The sequence below is a fragment of the Pygoscelis adeliae genome, unplaced genomic scaffold (genome assembly GCF_000699105.1).
Source record: "Pygoscelis adeliae isolate BGI_AS28 unplaced genomic scaffold, ASM69910v1 Scaffold664, whole genome shotgun sequence".
NCBI lineage: Eukaryota > Metazoa > Chordata > Aves > Sphenisciformes > Spheniscidae > Pygoscelis > Pygoscelis adeliae.
In genome coordinates this window covers 1,405,675-1,422,636 of record NW_008824762.1, presented here as the reverse complement: position 1 = coordinate 1,422,636, position 16,962 = coordinate 1,405,675, and the positions used below count along the sequence as shown (strand labels likewise).

At 37.8% G+C, this 16,962-nt stretch overlaps 1 protein-coding gene across 2 annotated transcripts in view; it reads right to left on the bottom strand.

Moving 5' to 3' along the window:
* Positions 1–263: 263 nt before the first annotated feature.
* The window catches only part of XRCC5 (X-ray repair complementing defective repair in Chinese hamster cells 5 (double-strand-break rejoining)), a 50,931-nt gene continuing 34,232 nt past the window's right edge, over positions 264–16,962 (bottom strand). For both annotated transcript variants that reach the window (XM_009323539.1, XM_009323540.1), the window contains 5 exons: positions 10,058–10,167; positions 9,437–9,533; positions 7,359–7,426; positions 1,280–1,351; positions 264–471 (listed from right to left, as the gene is read on the bottom strand). In XM_009323539.1, coding sequence (XP_009321814.1) covers positions 457–471; positions 1,280–1,351; positions 7,359–7,426; positions 9,437–9,533; positions 10,058–10,167 — 362 coding nt within the window. In that variant the 3' untranslated portion in view covers positions 264–456. The remainder of the gene's footprint in view (positions 472–1,279; positions 1,352–7,358; positions 7,427–9,436; positions 9,534–10,057; positions 10,168–16,962) is intronic.

Here is a 16,962-nt window from a genome sequence, read left to right as displayed (position 1 = left end):
CTTTTTCCTTTCTGTAACAATGCCATGGAGTTACCTCCACTAAAGATTCAACATTACCTGGTAACCTTACTGTGACATTTCTATCTTCCTTCTCAGGCAATGTAACAAGAATTTCAGGCACCAGCACAGATTCTCATTAAATTTAGTAGTTTAGCTGAAAGCAATACCGAGGATAAGCTAGACTCAGTGTGCTAAAGGAGAAAAAAAAAAAGGGGGGGGGGGGGGGGGGCGCCTTAAAGGTATTCACAAATACTTCAGATTATTTCAATCTTCTGTTCTAGTTTTGAAAAGTCAGATGACATTTATACAAACTGGAAATGTCTCTGGGACTTCTGCTCTCATTCAGGAAAATGAAGATGAATATACTGCCTTCTCATAAGCATCCTGTTTTGTGCCCCATCTCACAGGGAGATCTCTTCCAAAACTTTGCTTGTGTAGTCACCATATATCACCCAGTCACATCATGTCCAGCTGCAAATAGAAGAAACAGATTTGGAAGAAGCAGCATTGAATTCAAGTTATTTCTTACATATGTTTAGCACTTAGAAAACAAAGCAAATTCGGAAATCCTTATCGTGTAACATAAATGGACTGCACAAAACTTAATACTAAGCTGCTATAAAGTACAAAAACAAACCTAAAAATCTCATCTTCACATAATCATATGTGCAATTACAGATTTAAAGAAGTACAGTCCAAAAGTAGAAATCCCACCTGCTATTGAAGCTTTTTTAAAACTGTCTACACTATCAGCTTAAGCCTTCGAGACAGATTTGTAATGACTCAGCCTGTAAAAAATGGCTAAAATATTTATTAAAAAACCTCTTGAAATCCTTGAATTTTAGCAAGCCTATATAGAGGAGGTTAACTGAGAAGATCAAAACATCTTTTTTAAAATGATTTGCAGTTTTCAACCCACACAAATAGCTGTTCTAGATCTACAAGCTTTGTTAAATGCGATTATAGTAAATTATAACAATCTGCTATCAAATGAGCAGCCTCACTGGCTCTTTTGAAACACGCTAGAGGACACGTTTAACCTATGTAAACACCCGTGTAACTACATAACATAGTATTTGCCATCATGAAATTACACACCTGGTTATGTTTTACAATAGCAAACAAGTAATTTCACATGGCTCTTTTCTGACTCAATTCCTTAGGTGTTTTCTAAGCCACGCACTCTAATCTACTACTTTAAGAAGCACTCGCTCTCTCTCACTACACCTTTCAGTTACAGTTTAATTCTAAAGCCACATCATGTCTTTATGGTACTCACCAAATCATCAACATCACCACCTTCATCTGTGGGAGGCAGAGTTTCATTTTTCTTTTCTTTCGAAGCCAAGAACTGAAAACACAGATGTATTTCTATGATACTGACAAAACTCAGACCCTTAATGCTAAATTAACAGAACGTCTCCTTTGTATATCAAAACAAATCCACCTGTAATTAAAAATTACGAATGAAGTTTGTTCTGGTTTCCACCCTCCAAAATCATCATAAAGTACAGGAAATTTCATAAGACTTGCTTTTAAAGGATTTTATGGTGAAGTGTGTTGAATAACAGACAAAAGGATATGGTTCTTCAGACAACATACGGTTAAGCTGTAGCACACCCTGTAATAAGGATGCTGCAAATATTAGTCCCCAGTCTCACGAGGAGTTGGGGAAAGTTCATAGAACAGAAATCCTTTGAAGTCTAAGTCCACAGAAACAACCTCAAGCACAGGAAGTACGTGAGACATCAGTGTCTGGAGCCTGGGACCATACACTTTTCCCTACCCATCTGTTATTGTCCACTGTCAAACACGGGATTCTGGGCTAGATGGAAATTTTGTCCATTACAGTATGGCCATGTTTATGTTCTTAAAAAAGATGACTTTAAAAGTAATATCGTGTGTAGCTACAAAATGCTAAAGGACAGCAAACCCCCCCCCCCCCCGATATGAATACATACGTAAGCTGACCAATGGCTTCTTTAGCAAATTTTGTAAGTACGACATTCTAGTTCTGTGTGGAACTTAGAAGTTTCCCGTTTAATTCAATTAACATTTAACAAGTGAACAAAGACATGAATTTTAAAAAACCCCTCAAACACACAAGATGGTTAGAATGCCAGTCTTTAAAAATAGACAATTTATTATGTAAAATTCTATTGCCGTAGCTGCTGATACAACTCACCATATCCCCTTCACTTAAAGCATGGCATCCATAAATAGAAGATAAAGGTAAGTTGCTCAGATACTATAACAACTGAAATCAAACATACAGACAATATCTGGAGTACAACCACCTCTGAATTATTTTTCTCTTAGCCTAACATAGTGAAACAAATAATAATTTAGCTAGAATGGCAGAAAAAAAATACAAATACTTGACTTTTACTAAAAAATATCCAGTCGTCTACAAGTTTTAGTTACGGTCTCTTTACCAATATAAATATACTTTACTATAAAATCATAAATTTTCTTTTTCTTATTGAAATGCACCAGAACAAGTATACAGAGCCAGGAACAACCCTGCCCCAGATAAAAAGATGTCTGTGAAAGCTGGGGAGGAAGAAAAGCCACATTCCATGACCTTGAGTTCCATCATCCTTAATTCATAAAAAACTTCACTATGACTCTAGATGATGAAAGAGAACAGCTAGTTAGAAAATAGCCACAATAAACAGGCTATAAATACCTGTTTAGAGTTAGGTAACTCTTGTGCAAACAGCTGCCTCCTGAAAGCAAGCTACTGTTTACCTGAGGACTTCAACCATAACAGCCATGGAGGTTGTGTAAAAGGTCATGAGATCCCTATCAGAGCACTACCAGTCTCTGAGACAATATACTTTGTGCTGGTTTTGGCTGGAATAGAGTTAATTTTCTTCATAGTAGCTAGTATGGGGCTATGTTTTGGATTTGTGCTGGAAACAGTGTTGATAACACAGGGATGTTTTCCTAACTGCTGAGCAGTGCTGACACAGAGTCAAGGCCTTTCTGCTTCTCACCCCACCCCACCAGCGAGTAGGCTGGGGGGGGCACAAGAAGCTGGGAGGGGACACAGCCAGGACAGCTGACCCCAACTGACCAAAGGGATATTCCACACCATATGACGTCACGCTCAGCATATAAAGCTGGGGGAAGAAGAAAGAAGGGGGGGATGTTCGGAGTGATGGCATTTGTCTTCCCAAGTGACTGTTAAGTGTGATGGAGCCCTGCTTTCCTGGAGATGGCTGAACACCTGCCTGCCGATGGGAAGTAGTGAATGAATTCCTTGTTTTGCTCTGCTTGCATGCGCGGCTTTTGCTTTACCTATTAAACTGTCTCTATCCCAACCCACAAGTTTTCTCACTTTTACCCTTCTGATTCTCTCCCCCATCCCACCAGGGGGGAGTGAGCGAGCGGCTGCGTGGTGCTTAGTTGCCATCTAGGGTTAAACCACCACATACTTGTACTGTAAAAAGCTTAAATATTATTTTACATAAATAAAATGTTCTGATCCTTCTCTAGAGCAATAGTGACAGCTTTAGACAAAGGGTAAAACACTGAGAAGCTACCTGCTGCATCCCATTTGTGGGAAAGTATCAGGTATCATATCCACTAGGATGAAAAGCAAATACATTGGTTTTGGTTAACACCGAAGACAGAGGATGTAGACAGCCTTTGCCTAGTTGTCTCAATACCCAAAGGTCAGACCTTTCCTACATCCTAAACAGCAACATCCAAGAGGAATGCAGAAAGCTTATTCCACCGGCAACACTCATGTTTTAACATGCCGACTTCAACTTCTCATGTAGATTTTGTAGCTGCAAAAAAAATTAGAAGGTGACAGGGCCAGAAGGAATTAGAATTTCAAGATGCCGTATATTTGTGTATCTTTTTTGCTGGAAAAGTTTTCAATCTAGTAGTAATATAAAGCACATACTATGAAACTAAAAGCTAATGACATTGTCAGCTCTGAAAGGCTTTTTGTGCCAGATCAAATTTCAGTTTACACAGTTAATTAAAAGTAAATGGTATTTCTGAAAGTAGCACATTTTTCAAAGTTTTCAAAATTAGCTTTCCCACACTTGCTTAGGTAAAGCTAAAAGCTAAAGAAATGTATGATGAAGATTTACAATATATTGAAACCTGAAGTTTCCATCAAATGCTGAACATCCAAAACTGTTTTTTTTTCCCAAAACCTGTTTTACATTTATGCAAAAGCAAATTACATATAATAGTTGTGCTGAAATCCATTATCTTCCCCAAAGCAACCAAAAAAAGCACTTGACATTTCTGCTCTTTTAACCTATCATCCTCATGCTCTAAAAAGAGTATCTTCACTATTACAGAAAAAAACTCCAACCTACCTATAATAATTTTTCTCAGTAATAGGAAAATATGCATGGATAACCTAGCTCAACCAAAAAGAAAAAGAAAATTTTTACGTGTTACCTCTCTAATAAGCAGCCTTGTAAGTCTTCCTTTCTCCTTTAAATAGCAAGCCTATATACCTGAAGTCTTATATCCAAAACAGTCCTGAAACTGCTATCAGCTAGCGATCTGCACATAAAAGAAAAGGCTTTTGTGTCACATAGGACCACACTGACAGCCAATCCCTTGACCTACACACTTGCATGTGACCTATTACAGAGGTGAAGAAAACTTGCATCTTACTCTATTGTGTGATATTTTAAATGATCCAATATAACCCTTTAGTGAAGGGTATCACCTTCAGTATAGAAAACAAATGAACCATTTTTGCAATCTACTGTAGACCTAGGAAAATGCTGGCTTTGTATCACACAGGAAACCTGTGGCAGTGTTTAACTGGACCAAGAAGGACTGGATTTTAGATCAGTCCCATAACCTCAAGATAAAATTTTCTATCCCTGCAGATCTTACTCCAAGAAGATGCAGTCTTCCAGTTTCTTAAGTAAAAAGTCATATAAACCCTCAATGACAAATCAGGGTTCTGGTTTTGGATCTGGAGAGTGTGTGGGGAGGTGGTTATCTAGTGAATAACTGGGATTGCCAACTGCCTAGTTAGCAAAGAGATGCAATCCATTTATTCTTAAAGTCAAGGTAACTGCCATGTTAGAGAAGTCTGTTGCAGAGCTGATTTCATGTCATCTCTCTTATTCCCCTGTTTTAAAGGGAAGTTATGGCTGTTGTAGGACCTTCAATCAATCACAAAATAACTTCCTGCATTGCAACACCTAGTTAACTGTAGCACGACGTTAAACAAAAAAGTAATTTTGAAGTCAGTCTACAAATGCTTTGCTCCAGCTTAGCCTGGCAGCTGTAAACATAGTCCTTGGTAGTCTATAATTTGTGCTGCATTCCTATGCAGGCACAGTATTTTTTAGCCACCACAAGCTCACAGTTAAGACAACAGTATGCTGTAAGGTCTTCATGGCTAGTAGAGATTTCCTTAAGTAATAGTGGCTATTTCACACAGCATTAGCACATTTTGAGCGTCAACAGTAGTTTCAGACTAGAAAGGGAGGTTCTCAAGAAACACTGTCTTAGGAAATTTCCAATTAAATTCATAGCATTTGGAATACGTAGCAAAACCTGATACTCCTTAAAACCACCACTGGGGAAAAAAGTTGCTCTATACAGTTATGTGTGATGAGAAACAGCCAGTAGGTCCTTCATGTCTAGAAAAAAACATCATGTTCTGTCGTTTTTACTCTGCACATGTACTTAGCTTTCTGGACCTTAGTTTGTTAGCTTTTCATTTTTATGAGATCTCTGTGCCTTCTTCACCTTGAGGTAAATTGTTACAGATGAAAAAAGCAGTTTCTAAAATACAACCTTTTACCCACTCATTAATTCACTCATGGAGAACCTACTTCTACCTCCTTCTGGTTACTGCTAATGTAAGGCCTGGAAGTTGCGAAAATCAATGTGGCATCTTTTAGAAAAGCTGCTTCTCTACAAAGTAGTTAGTCATTTTAGTCACAGGTTTACCTTCAGGGGTCCATAACACAAGGACCTTCTTTCCCCTAAACTATGTAAAATCATGGCTAGCAGCCTGATGCAAGAATGCCTGTCTTATCCTCTCCACACAAATACAATTTTTGACAGCAACTCTGAATTCTGCTTTCTTTCAAACAGAAGGCACTGTTCTGCCTGTTAGAATTCGCTCCTTTGTAACTGTGTGCCATGGTTTGACCCCAGCCGGCAACTAAGCACCACGCAGCCACTCATTCACTACCCCCACAATGGGATGGGGGAGAGAATCGGAAGGGTAAAAGTGAGAAAACTCGTGGGTTGAGATAAAGACAGTTTAATCAGTGAAGCAAAAGCCGTGCACGCAAGCAAAGCAAAACAAGGAATTCATTCACTACTTCCCATGGGCAGGCAGGTGTTCAGCCATCTCCAGGAAAGCAGGGCTCCATCGTGCTTAACGGTCACTTGGGAAGACAAACGCCATCACTCCGAACATCCCCCTCTTCCTTCTTCTTCCCCAGCTTTATATGCTGAGCATGACGTCATATGGTGTGGAATATCCCGTTGGCCAGTTGGGGTCAGCTGTCCCAGCTGTGTCCTCTCCCAACTTCTTGTGCACCCCCAGCCTACTCGCTGGTGGGGTGGGGTGAGAAGCAGAAAAGGCCTTGACTCTGTGTCAGCACTGCTCAGCAGTATGGAAAAGATCCCTGTACTGTTTCCAGCACAAATCCAAAACATAGCCCCATACTAGCTACTATGAAGAAAATTAACTCTATTCCAGCCAAAACCAGCACACTGTGACATCCTTCATTCACCACTGCAGTTACTGAAGTGTTATATTTCTGTAGAAAGAATACCTGCAAATACTCCAAAACTTTTGTTTCCAAAAGGATCTAATATGATCACCAGCATCATCTATGATGTCCATCAATCCACAAGAGCTGCATAAAGTGGAAAATACCGATATCGTTGCATATATGGTGAAAACTAGCCATAACAACTTTATATAACTAGGGTTCACAATGCCTTTAGACAAAAAAGTATCCTGATTTTTGTACTCGTGTGATAACAGTGAGATCACAATTCTTTCTCTGAAGTTCAAATAGTGATCTTGCATACATAAATAGTCTATTGCTATTCCACTAAACTGAGTTCCTGAAGTTCCTATTCTTTGTAGAGCATATTTTCAGATAACGATGTCAATACATGCTACTTTCTAAAGACCGGTTAAAGCAAATGTTGTGGTACATGCTAGCCAATTATTTTTGCTCTGAATTGGGGCAATTTCAATTGTGTGGCAAAAGGACACTCTTCTTCCTTCATATGAATTCTATTTAATTCATCTAAAGATTTATCCACGTAAGGAAGAATCTTCTGTTCCACAGCACGGGCTCTATACAAATAGATGCTCATTAAAAAAACGATACCTTTTCAGCCTCTTCACTAGTCACCAAACTTCCCTCTGCTTCATCTTTAGTGATCAAAGAAATTCTGTCTAAAAAAAATAAGAGATATAAAAATATCATTAGAAGGCTTCCCAAAAACGCACTTAATGTTAGAAATGAAAAAAGTCTTCCAACTTCTGAATGTGTCATCATCACCAGCAAAAATAAAAAAATATTGCTCAAAGGAAAATGTGACTTGCATAAATGAGTCAACTACGATATAAAAATAAATTAATGAGCATATTCATAAGCTTGTGGAAGTATCCATTTAGGAAACCGCTAATATTATGACAATCAAACTAATGAGACACTGAAATCATAGATCACAGATGAAATGCTGAAAATCTATCAGAAATTACGCTTTTAGTCATTCACAGCATGCTCTTCTGTCTTTTCTTAACAGCCTTATAAAAATTAACTCCTAACACACAAGCACTTACGCTGTGATTACCTACAGTCTGACTACCAAAGTGCTGGTCCTGCCCCCACTTTGCTCCTTTGTTGTGCCAGCACCACCTTCCTTTGCAGTGACCCCCAGAAAAAATTTAAAATCTCAATTACTTTGTACCCCAATAGTTTTTCCAGTCTAGCTCATCACTTGGCTACACAAATGCTTATGCCTGAATAAAGAAGCTGTGGGTATGAGAGCAAAGAACCGTAGATTCATACAGGTTTCAGCAACAGCACAAGTGTAATGCCACCTTAATGTGCCCATAGAACTATGTGGCAGGGTTTCATGAGACAAGTGAACTTGTGAAAAAGATCTGCATTGCTCCTGAGCCACTAACTCATTAACTCACACCCATCCTCTTTTGGTGATTGCAGTCGCTCATGAAAAGGCCCAATGCATGCCACATTTGTTAGAAAAGAGTGGATGGGTCATGTGGCAAGAAGCAGGGAAAACAGGATTTCTGCTTTGTTAGATGCAAGCGAAAAGCAATTTCAGCTACCTAGTGAGAGCAGCTAGATTATGCATAAAGCACCATGATTATTTTATCTTCTCACAAGAAGATAATCTATGTTGTAGTAAAATATCATCTCTGTATTTGTAATTTTTTTTTCTCAAAAATATACTCCAGTTTTGTTAAAAAATCTGATTTGTACCAGCTAAAAATTATTAAAACAGTATTCTGGCATGGCTTCGGAAGATCCAAGTTTCCTACTTTCAAAATTTGATTTGTTTTTGGTTTTGTTTTTCAAATTTCTTCAGAGAAGGTCCCTTACAATACTACTGAATATAATATTCTTTCAGTGTTGTCTTGTGCTGTTGTTTTGGGTTGCTAAACAACTTGCCAACTTGTATTTTGAAAAAGTTGGACAAAGTAGACGTTACAGAGTGTCTGGAGTTTGCCACTTTGAAAGGTGCTATACAAAAGCGTATCATTGCATTTATAGCATGTACCCTTAAGAGATACAGCTGGGCATTTAACAGATTTTCTTAGCACTGGTTCCAATTAAAAACAAGAGTATGACGTAAATGATTTTTTTTAGTCCACCATGTTTTGTATTTGTGAAAATGTTCCTTTATTTATCACTTGCGTAGTCTCTGAATGTCTTTTGGAATTGCACTGCCTTGTATCTCCCAGTTTAATCATAGGTAGGTGTCATACTACCACATATTCTGTCCTTCAGGTTGCTTAAACACAAAATGATCAGTGACATATTTCAATGCTATCTATGCCTTTTTTGAAGCTTAATTTGGAAGAATCTTTTTATATCTCTGCTGCATGAGTTTTTTCCACTTACTTTGAAATTCAGCTGAAATCATATCTTCTTCTCCTTGCCCTGTAACATTTAATTTGTGTCTCCTCTTCCACAATTAATTTACCATTTCAACAAGACTTGGCAAGGCATTATGGATACTGCTGATATGAAACTATTAGTGCAAAAAAGGAAGTTGCTACGTGAAATATTTTTTTTATTTTTTTAAACAGGCTGCACAAATGAACCATATCAAAACGCTGCTCTGGGGTTAGTTTAAGTGTCCCATTGCTAACAAAGTTTTCTCTTGCATAATGGATAATACAACAAACTTTTTTTTTTTTTTAATGCCATCCTACCTTGTATCATGATCTCCCAGAAATCAGCTAAGGCTTTATCTTCCACCTTTGATTTCAGGGCCTGCAGAAAATCATTAAAGCACTGCACCTTGGACAGCTGAGAAAATAACAGCAATGACAACAGAGAAATATTAAAGTAGCCTACTAAAGAGCACTGCAAACTTAATTCTTCATGAAGTCACCTAACATTGTGAACACAAAAGTGACGTACAGATTTTGGTTTTTACCTCTACTAAAACCAAGAGTTCTAAGGAATGGTGAGCCACAAAAACTGCCTTTCAGAAAGCTAGAAAGACTTTCTTGTATCTAGCTTTATTTAAGAAGAAATTTGTAGGATTGCTTATTTTTCTTTTACAAGCATCAGGTCACAGGCCTCGTGTTTTTATGTTTAAAAGAAAACAAACAACAGCAAATAATACCAGAGAAGCTAGTCCCCATTCCAGTAAGAATAAAGAAACATAAAATGCAAATATATTTCTAAACTTTCAAACAGGATAACAGATTTTAATCTATGAATCAATTCTTTTTGCTGTAGCAAGAAATTATCAAGTCTCTAATACAGGAAACAGGCCCATCACGTCTTTAATTGGAAAGAGATGAGTTTTCACATATTAACATTACCTTAATGGCCTCCTCTCTGAAAACACTGATACAACTGATCCCTTTCATGTAGTACTGTGAATCTTTATTTTCCAGGAACTGATCAATGCGGTTTATCAACTGCTGACTCACTGAAAGACAAGGAGAAATAAATGAAAGAATGCACACTTTCAAGGCAAAAAAAATATTTTTCCTTTACATCTCTCTTTTTCTATTCCACAGGCATCAAAAGAGTTAGTCATACCCATACCACCTCAAGCTACTTGCGTTGATAATTATTATCTAAGCTACTGACAATTACTTCAGCCTCTCTGGAAAAGCTAGATATACTAGGAAGAAACCCAAGCATGGCCAAGGCAAAAGTCCTTCCCTGAAAGCCAAGAAAAAAAGCACTGGCCTAGCTTGTTTGATAGAAAGTAAAACCAGAACATTCGGGATCCTAAAGCTGAGGGAGTTTATGTTCTACAGCGCAAAGCATATCCCCTAAACATCCTTTGAAATACACACATATTTCAATGAAAGCATTAAATTTACAATGAAGGTGTAACAATGTCAAAACAACAGCTGTAGGGTGATTGGAGTTAAAAGACTACCTTGTTGTTATTGACGTTAGAGTATATCTTGTCTCTGTACAGGTAGTTTGATGATTTTTCATCGGGGCAATGCTATTTGTGATTATGGAGATAAGTATTATAAATTGTGCATGCCTGACAGAGAGAAGCAGAGGCAAACAATGAGACTTGCACCAACAAGAAGGGGAACACCAGTTTCATCCTTGCTGTTGAGCTCCTAAAAGGTAGGTAGCTGTAAAACACTGCAAACGTGACAAGTGAAAATGTCATCAAGAGCTCTGAAAGCCCAACTAAATTCTGCTGGATTTTAGTACTTTATTTTCTTCATGTTTAATTATACAACAAACACTGTCCAATTTTACCCTCTGGTAGACACCTCATCCTGGGAAAAGACAGGTGTGAAGAGCATACAACAGTGATCTATAAACTCAGAAGCACTGTGAACAGGATGAATAGGGAGCGATAGTCCACTGCCTCTCTCAGAACAAGAGCAAAGAGTTGGGTTAAGAAAAAATGAAAAAAAAGTACCTCTTCAAACAAAACCAGTTAACCTCTTTACCACAGGATGCTGTGGGATGCTAGAAGTTTTAACAGCTTAAAAAAAAATGCTTGAACAAATTTTAGCATTCTTAAGAGACTAACTCTATCAAGAGAGATTAAAGATGATGTTGCCATTGAAGAAGAAAATGCAGAAAAGCATTCTGGACAAGTCACAGGATCTGCCTGTCCTGTTCTTGTACTGTTAAAGTCAGGTTACTGGATTACCTTTAGCCTGACCTATAGCCCTTTTTCTATTCAGATGTTACGGGCATATATGTCACTGCAACTATTTCAGCCATGGAAACATCAACATAGAAAATCATCTGTCAGAGTGATGGAAGAGACAAGGATAAGTAAACACACCGAGCAGCAGACATCGTTTAAATACTATATTCCATTCTCCTCACTATAAGCATACACAGTGCTAGCTGTTGTATTCATGTTCTATAAAATGCCTAATTGAACTGAATCTGAAGGATAGCATCTCTGAAAAGAGTGAAACAAGACACGTTTGATATTCTCCCACTAGCTTTTGACTCTACAGAGTTTCTAGAAAAGGAGGTGGATAATGGTTCTGTCCAACAGCAGCTATCACACAAGAAAGTGCGCTAAAGTGCCTACTGCTCCAGAGGTGATCAGCTCACTCTTTTTATTTATTTTACCAGTAGCTGACAAACTAAATTGAAGAAGTCTCACTACTTAAGCTCCCCAAGTTAAGTCAGTCCATTTTTTTCATGGTTAACGATTTTCTCATTAAATGTTCTAATTTCTTACGAATTGCACTAATAAAAGCAAGTCCTGCTGGTGTTTTCAGTGGTGGTGGTGGTTTTTTTTAAATGCTGCCTTTTCACTGATGTGTTAAATTAAAACCCCAGGCACTATGAGGGTGCAATGAAAGTCTTTATTGTCAGAATGATTCCAGCATACTGTTTGAAATGATCAGACACTCTACTTCTTCTTTTGCATTTAATTTTTTTAAAATCCTTTTCTATTTGATTGCACTGGCAGGCATCAGAAGACTTTTTCTTGCTACTGACTGTGAGCTGCCTCCTTTTGAAATCTGTTGTAAGGAACCAAAAGAACCTTACAATGTTTTACTAGGCACTGAAAGACCATAATATATGCAGGAAACAGGTTACATGGCAACAATATTTTAAGTCAGATTCTTCTAACATCTTGAAACAGCTTGGCTAAAATTGGGTCTGCCATTGGGTCTCCCTTAAATGACAGGCCAATGATTGATGAATCTAAAATACATAAAATTCCTGTGTTCTGATTAGACTAACAAATTACTTCAGGGGGCCAAAGACAATACCAGAGATGGTAGGTAATGATTATAACTGGAAGTTCTCCTAAGTGGACTCTGTTCCTTTACACTTCTAGGTCTGAGAACTTTGTTGATTTCCTGCTGCCTGTCATCTGCCTTTGCATTAGTGTGTATCTTTGGGTTTGGGTGATGCAAAAAATAAATCTCCCTGTTTTTGGAGAAAGGCATGTTCTGCATAAAGATGTCTATCTAACTAAGCTGTGAATATTAGCATTAACTCTGATGTGTCCCAGACAAATCTCAGGCATTGGGGTTTTGAAGACCAGGTCCTAGAGTTACGAACTGACAGCCTATTCAGGCCACTACTGTGTAATAACAACTTTTTTTTCTTCTCTCCCAACTTCCCTCACCCCACACACACATTTAAGGAAGTGAACTAATGAAATTCTGTATTTTGCATAAACTGGAATTCCAGCACTCCTAATAACCACCATGTTCTGCAGATCATCCCAAGAAATTTTAATCTTCTGCTTCCCTCTTCTACTGTACCTGATTGGTTAGATAACAAACATAGTGATTAAAGGCCAGAGAACTACAGGTAAAAAAAAAAATAATCTTTGATTAGGAGATCCTTTAGTTCTAACAGAATTTAATCCCTTCCCCACTGGCATTCAGATACATTCCCTACTCTAAAATATGTTCACCATTTTCTTGTGAAATATGCCACGAACAATTATATTCACTTGTTATCCCTGAACAGTTACAGTACAAAAGTGTAGTTATATTTTCATGTTCGTTCAGTTCAGTCCTTGGTCTTGATTATTATGCCAACCAGATTACAGCATAATAATAGATAAGGCTATATTATAGTCCAAGTTCCAATTCCTTAGAGATTTCCCCCCCAAAAAAATTAATCAGGTTAAAAAAAAATAGCTCTTTCTGTAGACAAAAGACTCCTCTTGTTACCAATCTTTTGATTTATCCACTGGTGGTGGTAATGATTTGTGTTAATGGACAGTGCTTAAAGTAAGTCACTGACAAGTCAGTTAAACCACCTGATAATAAATTTTAAACTACTGCTCAGTTAAGTATCATCTTTTTGTAACTGAAAAGAAGAAAAAGATTATAAACAGAAAACCATCCTAATTTTTTAAGGACTTCCTCCATCTTTAAGCCAAGAAATAAGAATTTTAAGATCAAGAGCTGTTGAACTACTCCAGTGTCCTATGACACGCTGTTCAATTTTGAAATGGTCTCTCTAAATGGCCTGTGGGTATAGATCAGAATGATTTAGGCTGGATGTCTGAAGGACATCCGGTCCAAATCCCCGCTCAAACCAGGGTCACTGTGGATCAGGTGGCTCAATGTTCCCCTGACGAGTTCCAAGTAGCTCCAAAGATGGAGAGTCTTCAAGTTCTCTGGGCCCTTCTTTCCGTGTTTGACTACCATCATTGTGATTTATTCACACACCCCCCATAACATCTAATCCAAATTCTGTTTGTTGCAGCTCAGAGCTTTGCATCTCACCCAATTGTTATGCCCTTCAAAGACGAATCTAGCTTCATCTTCTCTAAAGCAGACATACAGGAAACTTCAAAGTGGTTTTACATACTCAAGTATTTGGTTTGCAAATACTCTTCCAATGACTGAATCATTTTCATCAAACCAGTCATTGCATTTGGCCTACCTAGCAGAAGAGCATGAATAGTCCCCGAAATACACAAAAACATCCAGTAAAATGAAAATGCAGACAAACTGCAAAGACATGCCAACAAAAAGAGAAAGTAAATACTAGGGTTTTTTTTAAAATTATCTTGGGTCTAGAAAGGTAGTTAGCTATACACATTTCTACAGAAAATCTTGCAATAAAATATCATTCTTGCAACTGCCTAATAAATTCCCATTGCAAATCTCTTATACACCAATCTTGTATGGATACAAAGCATCCAGTGCAAAACCAGTGTTTTACATTTTACTTAAGAAGCTATCTACATGCCATGGCAAGAGTGTGACACCTCAGGCCCGACAGAATATTTGCTGAAATCTACACATGCAGTTACGGAGTCTTTGAACTTTATTTTTATAGAAATGCCTAGGAATGAAAATATTAACAAATTTGCTATAAACATAAGAGTGAGCATTTGATACAATTTGTCTCTGGACATTTTTATGTCCATAAACGATACAGTTGTCATTGCAGATTTCTCTCTTCACTGACAATCAGTAAAATAAACAAAGCTCTTTCAACTACAGGACTTCGGACATCAAGTTCTCAGATAGAAGTCCTATAAGATGCAATGAAATCTGGCCTATAAACTTGCACAGAAAACTTACAAATCAAAGAAAATACTATACGTGTGTCAGTATCTTTTTTACCCCCCATTAAGGCATCCTGTCTTCTACAGAAGCATATGAAAATACAACACCCCATATCAGACACCTTCTGCTCTCCAGAAATGCAGACATGGATGAGAAACCTGTAAATAGTCAAACAGGATGAACTGGTAGTCCATGTGGCTACTCCTTTGGCATTACAAAGATGGCAAGTACTCACAGCATTTGAGAATCTTCTTTGCAGCCACAGCAATGAAGAAATTCATTGTACACCCTTGGGAGTAATGATTAGATTCCACTCAGGCAAACTAATTTATTTTATTTGCATTCATTGACAAAAATGTCAGAAGCTGTTATCAGAAGACTGCTCTTTGTGATGACTGTGCACTTGTAACCTGCCCAAAATAAGACCTGCATAAAATGACATCTCTCTGGCCATGAATGCAAGCAAGAAAGTAAAGATATCTGGAGGGGAAACACAATGCTAGTTACATGAGCAATCAAAATTAACCAGTAAGTTGACACCCTCACACACAACTCATCACGTAAGCCATAAGTGGGTCCCTACTGTAATAAACTACACAGATGTCAATTAAAAACAAAGTTGATTGCTGTTTCAGGAATTGAGCTGCCAGTCTCAGAAAGCCTATCCCTAAGGCCCTTTGAAACTCTAAGATTTGCGGGGGGGGGGGGGGGGGGGGGAGGTGAGTATTCACACATTAGTGACCCAGTTCTCACTAACAGCGAATGCAGCGTTTCTCCTCCTCTGGTCTGCTGTGGGACCCAGCATTCAGACATGGGTTGTCTAACTTGCACATAGGCTTCTGCTATGAATGGCACAAACCCTGATCATCAAATCCCAGTGAGGCCACTGCAGGAGATGCATTGGTACTCATTTTTTATGATAAATATACTGTCAGGACTTCCTACAAGCTGTTTAAAAAAATAATTTAAAAAAATTCCCTTGCCATACTTTGGTCTTGGTAACTTTATAATTTTGGTGAGAGACTTGCTGTGGACTAAAGAGGATGTGGGCCGTTAACCTGCAGCTCAATTAAAAAGCCACTGTACTGTCAGTATTTAAAGTACAACTCTTCCTATTGCTAAAACTTCTCTATCTACCAAAAAAATCCACCCCCAAGCAAACAGGTGAAAGCCCTTTCTCCTCCCTACAGAGGGACTTTGTTGCTATTTTGTGGGGAGGGGAGGAAGAAGGAATTGTTGCCTTTTTTAAACAGAGAATGTAGGCTCTATTCAGTTTGGAAGACTACACTCTTTTTATACAAGAAAGAAGCAAAACGGGATGCAACCTAATAGTTGTCCTGTCTGCATCCCGACACATATAATGTAATTAGGGTTTTTTTTCCTCCAGTAAACTATTTGAATGCCACAGATTATCCATTCCTGCAAAGACACTTTACATTTCACATGTTCTAGCAGAGGAAAAAAGTTTCATCACTAAATAGGATACAAAATTATACTAAAAAAACCCCTTAGAACCACTGAATAGTTTTAAGGCAGAATTTACCATTTACATAACCAGAATGCAATACAGCAAGCCATTAAAAACATGCCTGTAATGTTTTATGTATTAAGCTACCTAAAAGACTCTAAAGCAGAAAAAAGATTATGCAGAAGAAAAAAAATAATATGCAGAGCATTTTTTTATTTATAGTGGCTTCTGACTGCATTACATTCTGTCTAACTACACCTTATAATTACAGAGCAGATCACATGTAAAATAGAAGCAGATTGCTCAAAATTTCGGAAGCCATCCAAACGTGTACCACAGTTATCTCCAGCACAGCTACCAAGTGAACATATTTAAGCACTCTTTAGTTAAACTGTCTTCAAGGGCAATCACTATACTTATTTCTGCCTTAAAGCTTTCCTACATGATAAAATTAATTACTGTAACAAAGCAGTCAACTGTTTCACAGTTTCTGTATTCTAATATATCGTACAATGCTTTTTTACTGCATCTTAATATATCTGAGATTTGAGAACACAATTCCAAATATTTTTTCAATAAACAATTTCTTCTGGATCGAATGGAAAATCCATGTAAAAAGCTGGCCAGCTGTCTTATAGGTCTGGAAATTCTGGAGAGAAATAGCTATATAGGCTTTAACAGACTGTATCACAAATCAATGTACTACTCAACACCCTCCTCAAACTATGTCCAAAAGGACCAAAGGCCTTGTTGAAATACC